The sequence below is a fragment of the Vitis riparia genome, chromosome 14 (genome assembly GCF_004353265.1).
Source record: "Vitis riparia cultivar Riparia Gloire de Montpellier isolate 1030 chromosome 14, EGFV_Vit.rip_1.0, whole genome shotgun sequence".
Taxonomy (NCBI): Eukaryota; Viridiplantae; Streptophyta; class Magnoliopsida; order Vitales; family Vitaceae; genus Vitis; species Vitis riparia.
In genome coordinates this window covers 4,225,076-4,248,094 of record NC_048444.1, presented here as the reverse complement: position 1 = coordinate 4,248,094, position 23,019 = coordinate 4,225,076, and the positions used below count along the sequence as shown (strand labels likewise).

Genomic DNA, 23,019 nt, shown 5'->3' with positions numbered 1-23,019 from the left:
ATAGCAAAATAGTTTAATCAAATAATTTTAATAGTTATTTGTTTTATTCTTTGTTTTCTCTCTTGGCAGTGTCCCTGAGTTATCAAATATAGGTGTTTACCAGAAGATAGAAGAAAAAACCAGACATAGATGCACATTAGAAAAGCTTGGACTCAATACTTCATTATATTATAAGAATGTAAACAAAGCCAAACACCATTGCATACAAGCCTTCATTTCTTTCAAGAAACTACTGAAAGTTATTCAAATACTACCCAGATTCAGTTTCCTCCGCAGACGAGCTACATTCAGTGAGATAACCATGAGCAGCCATTCTTTCACGCCATACACAAGCCTAAAATAAGCATGCCTCCACGAATCCTTGACTATTAGGGTGCCACAAACTCCCCAAAATCCCACCGCAAATCCTGGCCCCATGCTCACGTAGAACCACTTCATTTCAAAGCCATTTCCGTTCTCATTCTCATCCTCTTCACTGTCCCCACTGCGTGGTTTAGGCGGTTCATCATCACCAGGGCACTTGGCTGTTGTTGGAGGCCCACAGAGTGCAGGGTTGTTCTCATATATGGATGGATCATCCAGGGTTTGCAACTGGTTGCCTGTTGGAATTCTACCTGACAGGTTGTTATACGACAGGTTCAAGTGATTCAAGGAAGTCAAAGAAGCCATACCTGGGGGGATTACGCCTGAAAGCTGGTTCCTTGAGAGGTCAAGAGTTTCTAACCCCTGTAAGCCCCCAATCTTGTCTGGTATTTTTCCTGTCAAATGGTTTATGGACAAGTTCAAGGTGCCAAGTCTTGAAAGATTTGGTACTCCTTCAGGCACCTCTCCAGATAGGTTATTGTTTGACAAGTCCATACTATTAACCAGATAAAGAATATTTTGTACAAGTCTTCTCTTCCTTTCCTCAATACCATCAACTCGGCCTCATATCGTTGAGAGTCAATTTCAGAGACCATGCCACTCAAATTCCCCACACAAGAAGGAATGAATCCCGACAAATTATTTTCTCCAAGATCCAGTATGTGGAGAGAAGAAAGAGTGCACAATTGTGATGGAATACTCCCATTGAACAAATTTGATCGTAAGCGTAGAATAAGCAAGTTAGGCATCCTTTCTCCTATCCATGCTGGAACATTGCCTGAAAATCTGTTGCCTCCAAGATCAAGAGTATGAATGGCTGTGCAATTCTGCAAAGCTGAAGGAATTTCGCCAGAAAGATGATTGTTGCTTATCATTAGGAATCTAACAAATCTTAGGGAACCCATAGAACTTGGCAGCTCACCAGATAAATTGTTGTTGTTCATGTCTAAAACATATAGGTCAGGTAAACCATTCCAAAATTCTGGAATTCCTCCAGACAAATGATTGTTGGAGATGACAAGGGTCAATAAGTTAGTTAGTTTCCCGAAGGAGAGGGGAATGGTGCCATTTAGAGCATTCCAGGAGAGATCTAGATCTGTCAGCATGGACATTCTTTCACCAAGCTCCTGAGGAATTGGGCCAGAAAAGAAATTGTCATATAAATTCAGTCTCGTCACATTGGATGACCATAATGGCAAGGGCCCCTGAAAGTTGTTTTCTTCCAAATCAACAGTGGCTCCAGGAAGGAACTTCATTGAGTTTGGCACCCTGCCACCCAGGTTATTAGAACCGATGTCCAGCTCATCAAGATGCAAATCCAACTTCCAAAACCACTCCGGTATGGTGCCTGAGATCCCAGCATTACTGAGCACTACAGAGGTGAGCTCGGTTTGATTTCTAAGCCATGCGGGAAACTTGGGACCCATTTGGCATGATCTTATTCTGAGGAGCTGAGTTTAAAGGGAGGAATCCACTCAGGACTGATATTAAAGACCAGGGAAACTCTTGGGGTCACTCTATAGTTTTCAAACTCCTTTAAACTTGAAAGATTTGAAAAATGAGCCTCTGTTACAACTCCCGTCAGTGGATTCTCAGATAGCTCTATCGCAACCAACTTGGAAAGTCGTCCAAGAGTTTCAGGGATGGTCCCATTCATTGGGTTATTTGAGAGGTACAATTCTTCCAAATACGATAAGTTTCCAATTGAACTCGGAATTGAGCCTACAAAGGAGTTATCCCAAAGCCAAAGAGACTTCAAGTTATGGAGTTTTCCTAGGGAATTAGGAAGAAAACCACCCAGATCATTGAAGCCCAGATCCAGCGTCTCTAACCAACTGCTGTTGCACCCAGATAAAACATCAATCAGTTCAGTTATTTCCCCATTCAAATCGTTCTGAGAAAGGATCAATGTTTTCAAATTGCACAGACTACCCATGTTTCTTAATCTTTCAATAGAAGTCCTGTTTGCAAAAGAATCTAGAATTGAGCCTCGTAGATTGTTCGAACTGAGATCTAGATACACAAGATTCCTCATCTGGAATAACCAGTGGGGTATTGTGGAGTTGAAACCATTGTTGGAAAGATCGATGACTGAAAGAGATGTGATCAGACTGGAAAATGGAAGAGAGGGAGGAAGGTCTGCAAGTGCACAAGCAGGTAGGTGCAACTCCAAAAGAGAAGAAATCTTGCTAACAGCTTGAAGCCAATAAGCTGCAGCCTGGCTTAGATCTACACCTCCTAAATTAAGGTGTCTTAACGAAGTAAGACCCGATATCCAATGAAGATCATCCTGGCTTGACTCATCGAAGTATTCCTTAAGATCAAGGTAATGCAGGCTGGAAAGATTTCCAAGTTGTGGAGGAATAGGTCCACCAAAGGATGCACCAGAGAGATTGAGATATCTCAACTTCTCCAACGAACCAATGAACTCGGGGATTGGAATCCCTCCAAAGTTGTTCATGCTCAAGTCTAAGTAATTCAAATATTTCAAGTCAAGCAAAGCAGGACTGATCTTACCACCCAACTCGCCTTCTGTTCCGTCACCATCAAGATAACGCACTGTGAGTTTGATGACATGACCGCTCCTGTTGTTGCAGACCACGCCTCTCCATTTGCAACAGTCTTCCCCGACCCAAGATGAGAGCCGACCCGAAGGATCTGTGAGGCCTTGTTTGAACTTGAGAAGGGCCACCTTCTCAGTGTCAATGCAACCCCTTTGATGATCACCCTGGCAGGAGCCAACTTTAATGATTTCATGGAAAAGAAACCCTGAGGACGTGATGATAAGAAAAAGAAGTTGAATGAAGACGTTGTTATTAGCCATGCTTGTCGCCACTGGAAGACGTTGTGCTATTCAGAGGCCACCTGTGGTGAAGCTCTACATATATAGACATACAGCCCATAGTCTTTGTCACTGGACGTTTTCTAAGGGATGAAAACATGAAGAAGACGTTGCTGACTAATAATACATGATTTCAAGTAATTGATCATTACTTGTTGGATTAACTTGATGGTTTAACTTGATGGATCATCACGTGACTCACATCTAAATTTTCTCTTTCTCATAAACAAGGGGCCGTGGTGGGTACTATAAATGTGAATGCAAGAAGCAGCAAAGGAAGAAAATGAAAAGGCTGGCCTATATTCTCGTGCTTGCTCGATAAAATTCAAAAGACAGGAAACAAAAGCAAATCTAATTCATTGAGCTCAAGTCAAGGGACAATCTCATTAGAAAGAATTAAAAGAGAGTTTTTGACTAAAAATAGTAAGTTTAACAAAAAAAAAAAAAATCATAAAGTAAACTTGATTCCAAAATTGTCCAATTTAGTGCGTCTTGGTTGCGTACGCCTCCACGTCACAAAATTGTAATTGGTAACAACAATTTTCATTTTTTTTAAATGATCAAAATCGTAATCACCGATCACGGCTATAACTTTTAAAACCGTAGTTGGAAACTACAGTTTTGATTATTTTAAAAAAAAAAATTAAAGTCATAATCATCAACTACAGTTTTAAGCTTAAAGTTAAAGTCATGATTGATAATTACAATTTTAAATTTTTTTTAAATGGTCAAAGTCATTGGCATCAACTATGGCTTTAACTTAAAATTTATATATATATAATTATATTGTTTCATTTGAAATATTTAACTTAGATTTTTTAAATGAAATAATTATTTATTTTTATTTTATATTTATTAAAAATATGTGAGTGGCTAATAAACTTATAAGATTATTTTAAAAAATAATAATATATGAAATTAAATATTTGATATAAAAATATTTTTGTTTAATTTTATTAAAACAATTGGCACTATATTTAATATAAATATAATTACTTGATTATATTTCAATATAAATTAAATATAATAAATTATATTTATTTAAAACAAATAAATTATGAAAGCCTGCTTTGAAAAAAAATAATATAAATTATTATATTAATTAATTATTTTTTATATACTATAATGTAAGTGGTATATATATCACATGTATATAAGTTCAATTTAAATTTAAAATTTATCATATTTTTATTTAAACATATAATAATTTGTTCATAAAAAAAATAAAAAAAAATAAAAATAAAAAACAACATAATACAAATGAAAATAAACACAAAAAATGAAAAACAATCCTCAATGAGTACCACATGATAGGGTCTTCCTCTTTTTCTATGACTGCCTATGATACAAAGACATATTAGTTGAATCTATCTATGCAATTTGTCATGTCTCCATATGTGTAAATTGAGATAGAGCTAATGGAGGCAAGGCTCGATGTCTACGTGGATCACAACTTTGCCTAGATGGGCATACATTTAGTTGTGTAACATGTCTGGGGTATGATGCATGGCAGTCTCTATGGGAAGATGTGTAGGTGATGGTAAGATGGTAGATGGTGGGGCGATCTCAAGTAGGTGATATCTAATATGATGGCTTCTAGGAGATGTGATATAGGAGATGGTAGAATGACATTTGGTGTAATGGTCTCCAATGAGATATAGATGATGATAGTGAGGTGACATGTGGTATAATGGTCTCCTCAAGAAAAGGTAGAGGTGATGGTAGATTATAGATGGTAGGGTGATCTCTAGTGTAGAGGTGTGTCCAATAGGTCAAGCCGCCCATTTTGGCCCGTGGCTTGGCACGCCAAAAGACTAAACCAGGTTGGCACAACCCAAAGAAGCGAGTCGTATTGGGCCTAAGGAAACAGCCCGTCATGCCATCATGCCACCATGTCGGCCCGTCTCCTTATTTTTTTCATGTAATTTGTTGAAATATTGAATAAAATAATTATTTTTTTATACTTCATTTCCTTTTATATTCCATTATTTTAAATTTATTGAAATTTTGATAAATAAAAAAGCAAATTCAAATATAATTTTTTTTACTATTTTTCAAAACAAAAAAAAACTAACATTTCTATAAATTTTACAATTACAAACTCAATAAATATAAATATAAAATATAAAAATATATAATTATTAGAGGTGTATTAAAAAAAGTATAATTATTAGAGGTGTTTAAAGTAATAAAAAGAAATTTTATTTAATAATGGAAAAAACTTAAGACAAAAAGACTTAAAAAAAATTAAATTAAAACTTTTAACAAAGCAAGTGGCCCATGGGCCATGGCCCGCCAGCATGGCACAGCCCCTAGCATGGAACGGCACGATTAGCTTGTGGGCTTATGGGCCACCTATTTAGCTTGCATGGGCTGGCCCAACCCAACAAGATTTGTAAGTGGGTCGTGCTGGCCCGGCACGTTGGCCCAGTAGCACGACCCATTGGACACCTCTACTTTAGTGTAGTGTTTATCGACTGATAATTCTAACATATAGTGGTTGAGGAAAGGTGTGTTGGCAAAAGTCTATCGATATGAATTTTTTATCACCAATAAATAAAATTTAGCGACAAACTATTGAATGGATTTGGACCATCTCTATTACCAACGGATTATGTTGGTTGGAAAATGTAAATAATAAATTATTTTAGATTGTCATTAAATTTTGATTTCATTAGTTTTTTTTTTCTTTTAGTGAGCATAAAGTCTAACGTCTATTTGATAAATGTTTTCAAAAATGGTCTTTTATTCTTCAAAACAAAAATAAATAAATAAATAAAAAAATAGGACAACCAGAGAACAAAAAATATTTCATGTTCTTAAAAGTAAAAAATATAGTGTTTTCAAATAACATTTTTTAGTTGTTTTTACTTGTTTTTTTATTATTATTTTAAACAATAATTATGTAAATATGGAGAATGACTAAAAATGAATCATTGTATATAAAATTTATTTTTAAAACATATTTAAAAACATGCAAAACAAATTAAAAACATTTTAAGTTTCTCAATAGACATTTGTTCTACAAAACATTATATAACAATTTTTGAAAATTATTTTTAAAAACAATTTTTTTAAATTGTTTTCGAAAGCAATTAGAAGTAGAGGATCTTTTATATAGATATATATAAAAGTTACTAAATTTTTTCTGTTTTAATAACAAAAACTTAGTAAAATCATTTCATTTAATTTGAAAGAATGAATAACAATTAAAAGAAGTTAATTTGGCATATTCTACTTCATAGATTTGCTCAACCTCAAAAAATTTGGAAGAAATCCAATTTGCGTTAGTCGTGTAATATTGCATGTGTTAAATAGAAAATCCGCTCGAATATTTGACTCAGAATATAATATTGAAATATGAATGAAAAATAATACAAAAAGATATTCATTACCCACTTTATTTCTTGTGATTTTGCCTACTACTTTTCAAATGATTGAAAGGTATACAAATCAAGACTTACCTATTTCTAATTTTCCACTTAGTGAGTTATGGTGCACCTTCAAAATTTATACTTGAGTTGATACTTGTTTTATGCATTTTCAAAACTTGTCGTACCATCACTAGTCCCTCCAAAAGCCTTAATTTTTGTTGACTTATTAGATGGAAAGTTTTTTTTTTTTTTTTTTGCTTTAGAAAAAAACAAAAAAAAATGAAAGGAAAATATCTTAGACTAGAAATGTTTCCTAAACTCATGTGCAACACTTAAATAAAAGTCACTTTACATTGCTAGATTGGCCTTTCCCCAATCCTTAGTTCACTCTGCTAAGAAAGGCACACGGCTCGGAAGTTAGAAACAATAAAGGAAGCAACATTTAGAGGGTTTGGAAGAATGAGACTTATATCACATAAGAATGCTTTACAAGGCTAGAAATCCTCTTAAGTGCTTGATGCCTTAGCCAAATGAGATTATCCTTTATTAATAAGCACTTATGAAACTCTCTAGAACCTCAAAATTTTATGGCCAAATGAGAAAATTTTATGAGTTTTTAGTTGAAAATATCTTTTAGGGGAGAAATTTTTATTTAAAAATATTTGATTCGGTGTAAATTTCATCCATACTCTCTTATTTGTCATCTTTAGGGTAAAACCCAAATTTCTTCTTGTGTAAATTCAAGAAGAGGTCAAAATCACATTTAGTGTGAACTTCAAGTATTTTTGAAAGAAGAAGATGAATAACTAAAGTTTGGAGATAGTAGACAAATAGTTTATGAGAGGATTGAAGGTCTTAGGCTAGTAAATCTTTTTACTTGGTTATTTTCTTTATAGTTGATGTTTTTTATCACTTGCGGTGTCATAGTCTTTATCCCTATCCCTTCGTTTCATTTTGTTTATCTTAGCTTATAAAATTTTCATCGATTTATCTTTAGAATAATGTGAAATAATTTCTTGATTTTAATTTTGATGGATATTTGAAAATGTGTTTTGAATAGTTAAGATTCTTTGTAAATCTTGATTGGCAAGTGTTGACTCATTTACATATGAATTACATTAACTAGCTTCTTAGGAGAGTGTTGGTACATCAATTCTTGCATGTGTTTTTGGTTGCTTGTTAATAACATTGAAAAAGTAAACATCGAAATATCACGGAGTATTTAGCATTTGTGAGGTACCATCTCAGTATTTTTAAGAACACTTCTTCACCCCTCTAGATGTTACCTATAATGGAGATTCATCCACAATGTCAATTGTCCATCCAAATTCCAATGCAATGATGATATAATTAGTGCTTAAGCATCGTTTTTCACTAATCAGATCCATTAGGCCCTCGTATTGAATCACAAGTCTCTGTTCCCAATCCAAATACACCATCCTTGCAGCACCTTCAACTTAAACCAACCATCCAAACTTTGCTCAATTTGGACATTGACAAAAATCATCTCAAGAAAATAAAAAAATAAAAAAAATCCTAAGCTCCATATGTATTATAGAAGAATATCAATAACCAAAACAAATTGGCATCTCATATGATGCACCAACAAAATTCAATTGTGGTTTATAAATTGCATTTAGTATTCAGGCATGTAATAAAGAAGATGTGTTGGTTGCATCCACTACCATCTCATTGCAGGAGAAACCATTCATAGCAACCATCTCCAACTCAATTTGTTTGCTTCAATATTCTTATTCATATTTTCTGAACGCCTGACAAAGCTTTTGGGGGGAACACTTCATTTGGCAGACATGTTCCTCCATCCAGTTATATATAGTTAAAACAATTCATACAACCAGATTCCTTTGAAATCCACACCATCATATCATCAGTCGTCAGTGCCAAAGTACCGGTCACCAAACTCTCCCATGCCTGGTATCACCCTGAACTCTTCATTCAATGCAACATCAATCTCTGAAGTCACAATTTTCAGGGATGGGAACCGTTTGCAAACACAATGGATTCCCTCAGGCGCCTAGGTTTAACATTAGTAAACAGGGATCAACATATGTAGAAATTGGAATTGCATGAAGATTAAGTAAATATCAGCAGTTGGAGTTGAGATCAAGGTGTGCAAGACTACTAAAGTTGAACAACCAGTGAGGTATGGAGGAGTTGAAGCCATTATTGGAGAGATCGAGCAGCGAAAGTGAGGTGACATTACCAAATGGAAGAGAGAGATCAGGAAGGGAAGAAAGCCCACATCCAGGTAAGCGTAGTTCCAAGAGTGAAGAAAGGGAGCTAACAGCTCGATGCCAGTAAGCTGCAGCCTTGCTAAAATCTATATTTCCCAAATTAAGGTGTCTCAGAGAAGAAAGACCTGATAACCAGTGCAGGTCATTCTCAACTGATTCAAGAGAATATGAGTTGAGATCAAGATAGAGCAGGCTAGAAAGGTTCCCTAGGTGGGGTGGGATGGTTCCACCGAAGGATGCACCTGAGAGATTGAGATATCTCAACCTCTTGAATGATCCAATGAACTTGGGGATTTTGAGTCCTCCAAAATAGTTCATGCTCAAGTCCAAGTACCTCAAATATTTCAACTCAAGTAAAGAATGACTTATCTCGCCGCCAAATGCATGAGCTGCTCCATAATAATCCCCAAAAGCACCGGTAGCTTCACCGTCGGCATCTGGACTTCTAGCATACCGGTTGCGGAGTTTGAGTTTGATGACTTGAGGTGCCCTCTGGCTGCACACCACACCTCTCCATCTACAGCAATCCAGGCCAACCCAAGAAGAGAGCCTGCCGGAAGGATCAGTAAGACCTTGTTTGAAGTCAACAAGGGCTTTTCTCTCAATTTCAGTGCAGCTGACATTGAGAACGCCATTGCAGGAACCAAGTTTAACAGTTTCAAGATGGAGAAAAGTGGAGGAGAGGAAAATAAGCAGAAGGAAATGAATGGAGGCATTGATATTAGCCATGTACGATGATATTGCAGCAGAAGTTGTATGTATGGAATGCACAAAATACTGATACAAATGCTTTTAATAAGCCAGTTCAGATCATGTGTGGAGGTTTAGAATAGTAATGACAAAGAAAGTGCTTCTTACAAGATGGAAACTCCACTATCAAAATCATGACTTATCTGGCGTCTTTTTCATTCATTTAATGCTAACCCATTTGAGTAGTTTAATATGCTAATATATTCTTTTTTCAACTTTTTTTTCAAGTCACTGGATAACCATTCATGTTTCTTTTGGACTGGTAATATTGATTTGGCTTAATTTCCTTAGGGGAGCTCTCCAAGAAATGGACCGTAATAGAAAAATTGGAAAAATCAATTGCTCACTATTCCAACATAAGCCCAAGTGAGCATATATATTATTATATAACAGTGAAGTAATCACGATTGACCGTAACTTGAGCCTTCTTTTTGCTGTTGTTTTTCTAAGTGGGACGTAAGTTTTAACTTTCCATATAACCAACTTTATGTTGGGTTTCCCTCCTTTGTGGGACTCTTAAATTTACTAAATATGGTTTTGCTATTTTTGGCCAATACCTTGGTTAGCACATGACTCTTGGCATATTCAAGATTGGTTTTGAAGTCTTCAAGGAAAGAAAAAAAAAAAACTACAAGTCTTTTGGTCTTTTCCTTTGGTTCATCATCTTGGTCGGAAAGAAGACTTTTGGGATACCTTTTTGGTTCAAAACAAAAACCAGCCTTCTTCTTCTCCATTTTTGGTGCTACACAATCGGCAAGTTTGTTCTTCAAGTGGGTAACGTTTCTTCACTTGATATTTGGGGTTTCTTGCGGTTTGTTCTTAGAGATTTGGTTTACTTTTGTGAGGTATTTTCCTCTTGTGATTTACACCTTGGTGTGTTTGTAAGGCTTATGCCTTTTGGCCACTTTGTAAACTCTTTTGGTGATAGTGGAAGAAACTGACCTACCGGTCATCGTGGACGTACCTCAAGTTATTTGAGGGAACCACGTAAATCTTGTGTGCTCATTTATTTTCTGTTATTCTATTTATATTGCTTCCATTGATTTACACTTGTGGGAAAGCCTATTTTTTTCAACATCTGGTATCAGAGCTGTTGGTTAATTCGGTTCCGATTCGTTATATTTGTGTGTGTGAATTATGGATGGCAACGTTGGGCGTATGGTTAGTTTCAATGGCACAAATTGGGTGACTTGGAAAACTAAAATGGAAGACCTTTTATTTTGTAAAGATTTGAATGGACCCATAGAGGGTGATAATGGCAAACCGGAAGGGATGAAAGATGATGAGTGGAAAAAGCTAGACCGAAAAGTTGTCAGTTTTATTCGGCAATGGATTGATGATAGTGTCTTTCATCATGTCTCTACAGAAAATTCAGCACATGGTCTTTGGACCAAATTGGAGAGTCTTTATGATAGAAAGACGATCGTGAAAAAAGCTTTTTTATTTCGAAAGCTTGTGAATTCTAAATATAAGGAGGGTACTCCTATTGCAGAGCATTTGAATGAGATTAAGAGCATTGTGAATCAATTGGCCGCCATGAAAATTACTTTTGATGATGAGTTGCAAGCTTTGTTACTTCTTAGTTCACTTCCTGAAAGCTGGGAAACTTTGGTGGTCACAGTTAGTAACTCCACACCTGATGGAGTGGTAACAATGAGTCAAGTTACTAACAGCCTATTGAATGAAGAGACAAGAAGAAAATCATCAGGTTCTTCTCACTCCGAGGCACTTGTGATAGAAAACCGGGGGAGAGGCAAGAGTAAGAGTAAGGCTTCGTACAACCGTGATAAATCTAGAGGTCGTTCTAGCTCGATTTCAAAGAAAGATGTTGAGTGCTATTATTGTCACAAGAAAGGGCACATGAAGCGGGAGTGCAGAAAACTCAAGTTCAAGGAGCAGAACAAAGAGAAAAATTCAGAGAAAAAGCAAAATGATACAATTGTAGTTACCGATGGTGAACTCATGATTATTCGTGATGATGTTAGCGTTAATTTGATTGGCCAAGAGACGGATTGGGTAATTGATTCTGGAGCTTCATTTCATGTTACTTCGCGGGCTGATTTCTTTACTTCTTACTCGCAAGGTGATTTTGGGAATGTCCGTATGGGAAATGAAGATGTGTCAAAAATTGTCGACATGGGTGACATTTGCTTGGAAACAAATACTGGATGCAAATTGTTGCTTAGAGATGTGAGGCATGTACTGGATATTCGGCTCAATTTAATCTATGCTGGAAAGTTAGATGATGAGGGCTACAACAACAATTTCAATGATGGAAAATGGAAGCTCTCCAAAGGTTCTCTAGTGGTAGCAAAAGGAAAGAAGACTTGTTCTCTTTACACTGTGCAAGCAAAAATCTGCAAGGGTGTTGTGAATACCTTAGAGAATGACTCATCCACCGATTTATGGCATAGAAGGCTTGGACATATGAGTGAGAAAGGATTGCAAGTTTTATCCAAGAAAGAGCTTCTAGTGGGGATAAAAGGTACGCCTTTGAAAACATGTGTCCATTGTTTCCATGGTAAACAAAATAGAATATCATTCCGTAGAAACATTGCATCTAGAAAATCTCATGTTCTAGATTTGATACATTCTGATGTATGTGGTCCTTTGAAAGTTAGGACACTTGGTGGTGCTCTATACTTTGTCACTTTTATTGATGATCACTCTAGAAAAGTTTGGGCTTATACACTGAAAACTAAATATCAAGTTCTAGATGTGTTTAAGCATTTTCAGGCCAAGGTTGAAAGAGAAACTGGTAGACAGTTGAAATGTGTCCGCTCGGATAATGGTGGTGAATATATTGGACCATTTGATCAGTATTGCACTAATCATGGCATCAGGCATGAAAAGACAGTCAAAAAGACACCTCAACAGAACGGGGTTGCAGAGAGAATGAATCACACCATTCTTGAGAGAGTCAGATGTTTGCTCTCACATTCTAAATTGCCAAGATCTTTTTGGGGTGAGGCAATGAGGACAGCAGTTGATCTTATCAATTTGTCTCCTTCAGTTCCGTTGAATGGTGATGTGCTAGAGAAAGTTTGGACAGGGAAGGAAGTCTCCTATGATCACTTGAGAGTATTCGGCTGTAGAGTTTTTGTTCATATTCCAAAAGATGAGAGGTCCAAGCTTGATCCAAAAGCAAAGCAGTGCATATTTATTGGCTATGGGCATGAAGAATTTGGCTATAGGTTGTATGATCCAGTTGATAAGAAAGTTGTCAGAAGCCGAGATGTTGTTTTCTTGGAAGATCAGACTATTGAAGACATTGACAAGCTTGAGTCAACTAAGTCTATTACTAATGATCTTGTTGATTTAGATCCTCTTAATCCACCTGTTGTTCATGATATTGATGAGGAAGTGCAGACACCTCATGATGATGCAGTGGAAGATGATGTTGAGCCAGAGATTAAGGGGGAACAGTCACCCCAAGAGCCACTACCACAGACACCGTTGAGGAGATCTACCAGAGAAAAACAGCCATCCAGAAAATATTCTTCAAATGAGTATGTGATGATATCAGATCAGGGGGAGCCAGAGACTTATCAAGAAGTCTTGAAGCATGAGAACAAAACTGAATGGCTCAAGACAATGAAAGAGGAAATGAAGTCTTTGCATGAGAATCACACCTATGATTTGGTGAAGTCGCCTAAAGGGAAGAAAATTTTGAAAAATAAATGGGTCTTCAGACGAAAGAATGATGGGAACAGTTCTCAACCGAGATTCAAGGCACGACTTGTTGTGAAAGGTTTTGATCAGAGGAAGGGAGTTGATTTTGATGAGATCTTCTCACCAGTTGTGAAGATGTCCTCCATTCGAACTGTGCTTGGTATAGCTGCGAGTATGAATTTAGAAGTTGAGCAGCTTGATGTGAAGACCGCATTTTTGCATGGTGACTTAGAAGAGTAAATTTATATGGAGCAACCTAAGGGCTTCATAGATAAGGGTAATGATCAGTTAGTTTGCAAATTGAAGAAGAGTTTGTATGGATTGAAGCAAGCACCGAGGCAGTGGTACAGAAAATTCGAATCTTTCATGACTGAGCATGGGTATTCAAGAACCACTTCAGACCATTGTGTGTTTGTGAAGAAATATCCAGATGGTAATTTTATTATTCTCTTACTTTACGTTGATGATATGCTTATTGTGGGCCAAGACACGAGCAAGATTAGCAAATTGAAGTCAAAGTTGAGCAAGTCCTTTGCCATGAAGGATTTGGGTCCAGCAAAGCAAATTCTTGGGATAAGAATTGTTCGCGACAGATCACATGGGCTGATTTGGTTATCTCAAGAGAATTATGTTAAAAAGGTTCTTGAGAGGTTCAATATGGACAAAGCAAAGCCTGTTAATTGTCCACTTGCAGGCCACTTCAAACTTAGCTCAAGTCAATGTCCTACAAGTGATGAAGAGAAAAATGAGATGCAGAAAATTCCCTATGCTTCAACAATTGGTTCTTTGATGTATGCCATGGTTTGTACTCGACCAGATATTGCTCACGCAGTTAGGGTTGTTAGTCGATTTCTGTCTAATCCGGGGAAAGAACACTGGGCAGCAGTGAAATGGATTCTGAGGTATCTTCAGGGCACTTCAAAGATGAGTTTGTGTTTTGGTAAAGGTGAGCCTATTCTTGATGGGTTCACAGATTCTGATATGGCTGGTGATGTTGATAGTCGAAAATCTACTTCTGGTTATTTGATTACTTTTGCAGGGGGAACAGTGACATGGCAATCAAGATTACAGAAATGTGTTGCTCTCTCCACCACAGAAGCTGAGTTCATCGCCATTACAGAAGCCTGCAAAGAATTATTGTGATTGAAGAAATTCTTACAAGAGTTGGGTTTGAAACAAGAAAGGTATGTCCTTCATTGTGATAGTCAGAGTGCAATCCACTTGAGTAAGAATTCTTCATTTCATTCGAGGTCGAAACACATTGATGTTAGATATCATTGGATTCGTGATGTCTTGAATAATAAGTTGTTGCAACTTGAAAAAGTTGACACTGATGATAACACTTCGGATATGTTGACTAAGGCATTGACTAAGGACAAGCATGAGAAGTGTCGACTATTGGCGGGAATGGTCGAATCCTCCACATAAGTCGGGAGGGGGAGAATTGTTGGGTTTCCCTCCTTTGTGGGACTCTTAACTTTACTAAATATGGTTTTGCTATTTTTGGCCAACACCTTGGTTAGCACATGACTCTTGGCATATTCAAGATTGGTTTTGAAGTCTTCAAGGAAAGAAAAAAAAAAAACTACAAGTCTTTTGGTCTTTTCCTTTGGTTCATCATCTTGGTCGGAAAGAAGACTTTTGGGATACCTTTTTGGTTCAAAACAAAAATCAGCCTTCTTCTTCTCCATTTTTGGTGCTACACAATCGGCAAGTTTGTTCTTCAAGTGGGTAACGTTTCTTCACTTGATATTTGGGGTTTCTTGCGGTTTGTTCTTAGAGATTTGGTTTACTTTTGTGAGGTATTTTCCTCTTGTGATTTACACCTTGGTGTGTTTGTAAGGCTTATGCCTTTTGGCCACTTTGTAAACTCTTTTGGTGATAGTGGAAGAAACTGACCTACCGGTCGTCGTGGACGTACCTCAAGTTATTTGAGGGAACCACGTAAATCTTGTGTGCTCATTTATTTTCTGTTATTCTATTTATATTGCTTCCATTGATTTACACTTGTGGGAAAGCCTATTTTTTTCAACACTTTAGTCGAGAACCATCAATTTTCAAGAGAAGTTAAAGAGGTCCGGGGCACAGTTTCATGGAAGCATACTTATGATTTTGTATTGGAAAATGGTTAGGGAAAGCCAAATGCTCCTTTGCAGTGGAGGAAACTTAAGCCATGTGGATTAACTTATAAGAAGTGAATGTTGATAAAATCACGCACATACAAAAGCAAAAAAATAAAGAACATGATATTTTTAACATGATCCCGCGATCAACGTGATCCCTACGTCCACAGAATGCACTACCACTCAAGAAAGTAATTCAAATATTTCAAATCAACCAAAGAAAGACTGATCTCACCGCCCAACTTGCCATCTGTTCCATCATCATTGAGACTACGCAGATTGAGTTTGATGATGTGTCCAATCCTGTTGTTGCAGACTAGGCCTCTCCATTTGCATGCAGCACTCTTCCCCTACCCAAGATGAGAATCGATGAGAAGGATCTGTAAGGCCTTGTTTGAACTTGAGAAGAGCTACCCTCTCAGTTTCAATGCAGGCTGCCCAATGGTGATGACCTTCACTGCAGCCTGTTTTAAGGGTTTCATGGAAAAGAAACCCCGAGGACATAATGAAAAGAAAAAGAAGTTCAAAAGAGGCATTGATAGTAGCCATGTTTGTCTGCGAGTTGCTGAAGTAGCATACCGTGAAGCTCTATATATAGGAACAAATGCAATTACCCTAAAGCTTGTCATTGGACATACACTGAAAGATGATGATGAAGTTGCTGACAGAGCATGACTTCACATAATCGAACCCTGGCTATTGAATCTATTGATTCAAATAGCAAAATAGTTTAATCAAATAATTTTAATAGTTATTTGTTTTATTCTTTGTTTTCTGTCTTTGGCAGTGTCCCTGAGTTATCAAATATAGGTGTTTACCAGAAGATAGAAGAAAAAACCAGAGACGTAGATGCACATTGGAAAAGCTTGGACTCAATACTTTATTATATTATAAGAATGTAAACAAAGCCAAACACCATTGCATACAAGCCTTCATTTCTTTCAAGAAACTACTGAAAGTTATTCAAATACTACCCAGATTCAGTTTCCTCCGCAGACGAGCTACATTCAGTGAGATAACCATGAGCAGCCATTCTTTCACGTCATACACAAGCCTAAAATAAGCATGCCTCCACGAATCCTTGACTATTAGGGTGCCACAAACTCCCCAAAATCCCACCGCAAATCCTGGCCCCATGCTCACGTAGAACCACTTCATTTCAAAGCCATTTCCGTTCTCATTCTCATCCTCTTCACTGTCCCCACTGCGTGGTTTAGGCGGCTCATCATCACCAGGGCACTTGGCTGTTGTTGGAGGCCCACAGAGTGCAGGGTTGTTCTCATATATGGATGGATCATCCAGGGTTTGCAACTGGTTGCCTGTTGGAATTCTACCTGACAGGTTGTTATACGACAGGTTCAAGTGATTCAAGGAAGTCAAAGAAGCCATACCTGGGGGGATTACGCCTGAAAGCTGGTTCCTTGAGAGGTCAAGAGTTTCTAACCCCTGTAAGCTCCCAATCTTGTCTGATATTTTTCCTGTCAAATGGTTTATGGACAAGTTCAAGGTGCCAAGTCTTGAAAGATTTGTTACTCCTTCAGGCACCTCTCCAGATAGGTTATTGTTTGACAAGTCCATACTATTAACCAGATAAAGAATACTTTTGTACAAGTCTTCTCTTCCTTTCCTCCATACCATCAACTCGGCCTCATATCGTTGAGAGTCGATTTCAGAGGCCATGCCACTCAAATTCCCCACACAAGAGGGAATGAATCCCGACAAATTATTTTCTCCAAGATCCAGTATGTGGAGAGATGAAAGAGTGCACAATTGTGATGGAATACTCCCATGGAACAAATTTGATCGTAAGCGTAGAATAAGCAAGTTAGGCATCCTTTCTCCTATCCATGCTGGAACATTGCCTGAAAATCTGTTGCCTCCAAGATCAAGAGTATGAATGGCTGTGCAATTCTGCAAAGCTGAAGGAATTTCGCCAGAAAGATGATTGTTGCTTATCATTAGGAATCTAACAAATCTTAGGGAACCCATAGAACTTGGCAGCTCACCAGATAAATTGTTGTTGTTCATGTCTAAAACATATAGGTCAGGTAAACCATTCCAAAATTCTGGAATTCCTCCAGACAAATGATTGTTGGAGATGACAAGGGTCAATAAGTTAGTTAGTTTCCCGAAGGAGAGGGGAATGGTGCCATTTAGAGCATTCCAGGAGAGATCTAGATCTGTCAGCATGGACATTCTTTCACCAAGCTCCTGAGGAATTGGGCCAGAAAAGAAATTGTCATATAAATTCAGTCTCGTCACATTGGATGACCACAATGGCAAGGGCCCCTGAAAGTTGTTTTCTTCCAAATCAACGGTGGCTCCAGGAAGGAACTTCATTGAGTTTGGCACCCTGCCACCCAGGTTATTAGAACCGATGTCCAGCTCATCAAGATGCAAATCCAACTTCCAAAACCACTCCGGTATGGTGCCTGAGATCCCAACATTACTGAGCACTACAGAGGTGAGCTCGGTTTGATTTCTAAGCCATGCGGGAAACTTGGGACCCATTTGGCATGATCTTATTCTGAGGAAGCTGAGTTTAAAGGGAGGAATCCACTCAGGACTGATATTAAAGACCAGGGAAACTCTTGGGGTCACTCTATAGTTTTCAAACTCCTTTAAACTTGAAAGATTTGAAAAATGAGCCTCTGTTACAACTCCCGTCAGTGGATTCTCAGATAGCTCTATCGCAACCAACTTGGAAAGTCGTCCAAGAGTTTCAGGGATGGTCCCATTCATTGGGTTATTTGAGAGGTACAATTCTTCCAAATACGATAAGTTTCCAATTGAACTCGGAATTGAGCCTACAAAGGAGTTATCCCAAAGCCAAAGAGACTTCAAGTTATGGAGTTTTCCTAGGGAATTAGGAAGAAAACCACCCAGATCATTGAAGCCCAGATCCAGCGTCTCTAACCAACTGCTGTTGCACCCAGATAAAACATCAATCAGTTCAGTTATTTCCCCATTCAAATCGTTCTGAGAAAGGATCAATGTTTTCAAATTGCACAGACTACCCATGTTTCTTAATCTTTCAATAGAAGTCCTGTTTGCAAAAGAATCTAGAATTGAGCCTCGCAGATTGTTCGAACTGAGATCTAGATACACAAGATTCCTCAGCTGGAATAACCAGTGGGGTATTGTGGAGTTGAAACCATTGTTGGAAAGATCGGTGACTGAAAGAGATGTGATCAGACTGGAAAATGGAAGAGAGGGAGGAAGGTCTGCAAGTGCACAAGCAGGTAGGTGCAACTCCAAAAGAGAAGAAAGCTTGCTAACAGCTTGAAGCCAATAAGCTGCAGCCTGGCTTAGATCTACACCTCCTAAATTAAGGTGTCTTAACGAAGTAAGACCCGATATCCAATGAAGATCATCCTGGCTTGACTCATCGAAGTATTCCTTAAGATCAAGGTAATGCAGGCTGGAAAGATTTCCAAGTTGTGGAGGAATAGGTCCACCAAAGGATGCACCAGAGAGATTGAGATATCTCAACTTCTCCAACGAACCAATGAACTCGGGGATTGGAATCCCTCCAAAATTGTTCATGCTCAAGTCTAAGTAATTCAAATATTTCAAGTCAAGCAAAGCAGGACTGATCTTACCACCCAACTCGCCTTCTGTTCCGTCACCATCAAGATAACGCACTGTGAGTTTGATGACATGACCGCTCCTGTTGTTGCAGACCACGCCTCTCCATTTGCAGCAGTCTTCCCCGACCCAAGATGAGAGCCGACCCGAAGGATCTGTAAGGCCTTGTTTGAACTTGAGAAGAGCCACCTTCTCAGTGTCAATGCAACCCCTTTGATGATCACCCTGGCAGGAGCCAACTTTAATGATTTCATGGAAAAGAAACCATGAGGACATGATGATAAGAAAAAGAAGTTGAATGAAGACGTTGTTATTAGCCATGCTTGTCGCCACTGGAAGACGTTGTGCTATTCAGAGGCCACCTGTGGTGAAGCTCTATATATATAGACATACAGCCCATAGTTTTGTCACTGGACGTTTTCTAAGGGATGAAAACATGAAGCAGACGTTGCTGACTAATAATACATGATTTCAAGTAATTCATCGTTACTTGTTGGATTAACTTGATGGATTAACGTAATGGATCATCACGTGACTCACATCTAAGTTTTCTCTTTCTCATAAACAAGGGACCGTGGTGGGTACTACAAATGTGAATGCAAGAAGCAGCAAAGGAAGAAAATGAAAAGGTTAGCCTATATTCTCGTGCTCGCTCAATAAAAATCAAAAGACAGGAAACAAAAGCAAATCTAATTCATTGAGCTTAAGTCAAGCGACAATCTCATTAGAAAGAATTAAAAGAGAGTTTTTGACTAAAAATAGTAAGTTTGACAAAAAAAAAATCATAAAGTAAACTTGATTCCAAAATTGTCCAATTCAGTGCGTCTTGTCCACGTACACCTCAACGTCACAAAATTGTAATTGGTGACAACAATTTTCATTTTTTTTAAATGATCAAAATCGTAATCACCGACCACAACTATAACTTTTAAAACCGTAGTTGGAAACTACAGCTTTGACTATTTTGAAAAAAAATTAAAGTCACAATCACCAATTACAGTTTTAACCTTAAAGTTAAAGTCATGATTGATAATTACAGTTTTAATTTTTTTTTTTAAAATGGTGAAAGTCATCGTCATCAACTATAGCTTTAACTTAAAATTTATATATATATAAAATTATATTGTTTCATTTGAAATGTTTAACTTTAATTTTTTAAAATAAAATAATTATATTATTTTTATTTTATATTTATTAAAAATATGTGAGTGGTTAATAAAATTATATGATTATTTTAAAAAATATTAATATATGAAATTAAATAATTGATAATTTTAATTTGATATAAAAATATATTTTTTTAATTTTATTAAAACAATTGGTACTATATTTAATATAAATATAATTACTTAATTATATTTCAATATAAATTAAATATAATAAATCATATTTATTTAAAACAAATAAATTATGAAAGCCTACCTAGAAAAAAAAATAATATAAATTATTATATTAATTAATTATTTTTTATATACTATAATGTAAATGGTATATAATATCACGTGTATATAAGTTCAATTTAAATTTAAAATTTATCATATTTTCATTTAAATATATAATAATTTGTTCATAACAAAAAAAATAACAACATAATACAAATGAAAATAAACACAAAAAATGAAAAACATTCCTCAATGAGTACCACATGATGGGGTCTTCCTCTTTCTCTATGACCGCCTATGATACAAAGACATATTAGTTGAATATATCCATGCAATTTGCCATGTCTCCATATGTGTAAATTGAGATAGAGCTAATGGAGGCAAGGCTCGACGTCTACATGGATCACAACTTCGCCTAGGTGGGAATACATTTAGTTGTGTAACATGTGTGGGGGTATGATGCATGGTAGTCTCTATGGGAAGACGTGTAGGTGATGGTAAGATGGTAGATGGTGGGGTGATCTCAGGTAGGTGATATCTAATATGGTGGTTTCTAGGAGAGGTGATATAGGAGATGGTAGAATGACATTTGGTGTAATGGTCTCCAATGCAATAACATTTGATATAGTAACTTCTAGGAAATGAGATATAGATGATGATAGTGAGGTGACATGTGGTACAGTGGTCACCTCAAGAAAAGGTAGCGGTGATGGTAGATTATAGATGGTAGGGTGATCTCTAGTGTAGAGGTGTGTCCAATGGGTCGGGCCGCCCATTTTGGCCCGTGGCTTGGCACACCAAAAGACTAAACCGGGTTGGCACAACCCAAAGAAGCAAGTCGTGTTGGGCCTAAGGAAACAGTCCGCTATGCCATCATGCCATCATGTCGGCCGTCTCCTTTTTTTTTTCATGTAATTTATTGAAATATTGAATAAAATAATTATTTTTTTATACTTCATTTCCTTTTATATTCCATTATTTTAAATTTATTGTTATTTTGATAAATAAAAAAAACAAATTCAAATATAATTTTTTTACTATTTTAAAAAACAAAAAAACTAACAATTCTATAAATTTTACAATTACAAACTCAATAAATATAAATATAAAATATAAAAATATAAAAATATATAATTATTAGAGATGTATTAAAAAAAGTATAATTATTAGAGGTGTTTAAAGTAATAAAAAGAAATTTTATTTAATAATGAAAAAAACTTAAGACAGAAAAACTTAAAAAAATTAAATTAAAACTTTTAATAAAACAAGTGGCCCATGGGCCATGGCCCGCCGACACGGCACAGCCCCTGGCATGGAACGACACGATTAGCCTGTGGGCTTATGGGCCACCTATTTGGCTTGCATGGGCTGGCCCAACCCAGCAAAATTTGTTAGTGGGTCGTGCCGGATAGGCACGTTGGCCCAGTAGCATGGCCCATTGGACACCTCTACTCTAGTGTAGCGACATCAAATATAGTGGTCTCTATGAAAGAAAATAAAGATTATGGTAAGGTAGTACTGATACTACAAGAAATTTTACTTTTCCCAACTAATATACACTATCGGAATAAACATTTATCAACGGATAATTCTAACATATAGTGGTTGAGAAAAAGTGTGTTGGCAAAAGTCTATCGATATGAATTTTTCATCACCAATAAATAAAATTTAGCAACAAACTATTGAATGGATTTGGACCATCTCTATTACCAACGGATTATGTTGGTTGGAAAATGTAAATAATAAATTATTTTAGATTGTCATTAAATTTCGATTTCATTAGTTTTTTTGTTTGTCTTTTAGTAAGCATAGAGTCTAACGTCTATTTGATAAATGTTTTCAAAAATGGTTTTTTATTCTTCAAAACAAAAATAAATAAATAAATAAATAAATAGGACAACTAGAGAACAAAAAATATTTTATGTTCTTAAAAGTAAAAAATATAGTGTTTTCAAATAACATCTTTTAGTTGTTTTCATTTGTTTTTTTATTATTATTTTAAACAATAATTATGCAAATATGGAGAAATGAAATTTATTTTTAAAACATATTTAAAAACATACAAAACAAATTAAAAACATTTTAAGTTTCTCAATAGACATTTGTTCTACAAAACATTAGAAAACAATTTTTGAAAATTATTTTTAAAAACAATTTTTTTAAATTGTTTTCAAAAGAAATTAGAAGTAGAGGATCTTTTATATGGATATATATAAAAGTTACTATTTTTTTTTTTGTTTTAATAACAAAAACTTAGTAAAATCATTTCATTTAATTTGAAAGAATGAATAACAATTAAAAGAAGTTAATTTGACATATTCTACTTCATAGATTTGCTCGACCTCAAAAATTTTTGAATAAATCCAATTTGCGTTAGTCATGTAATATTGCATGTGTTAAATAGAAAATCCACTCGAGTATTTGATTTAGAATAGAATATTGAAATATGAATGAAAAATAATACAAAAAGATATTCATTACCCACTTTATTTCTTGTGATTTTGCCTACTGCTTTTCAAATGATTGAAAGGTATACAAATCAAGACTTACCTATTTCTAATTTTCCACTTAGTGAGTTATGGTGTACCTTCAAAATTTATACTCGAGTTGATACTTGTTTTATACATTTTCAAAACTTGTTGTACCATCACTAGTCCCTCCAAAAGCCTT

The 23,019-nt window shown here is 36.2% G+C and overlaps 1 protein-coding gene and 1 pseudogene across 1 annotated transcript; both read right to left on the bottom strand.

Annotated features, from left to right (window-relative positions):
- Positions 1-243: 243 nt before the first annotated feature.
- Positions 244-9,563, bottom strand: LOC117930024 (annotated as a pseudogene).
- A 6,779-nt stretch (positions 9,564-16,342) lies between these two features.
- On the bottom strand, positions 16,343-19,288 carry LOC117930023 (receptor-like protein EIX2). The gene has a single exon (XM_034850470.1). It carries the CDS (start codon positions 19,286-19,288, stop codon positions 16,343-16,345), a length of 2,946 nt encoding a protein of 981 aa, XP_034706361.1.
- Positions 19,289-23,019: the final 3,731 nt, after the last annotated feature.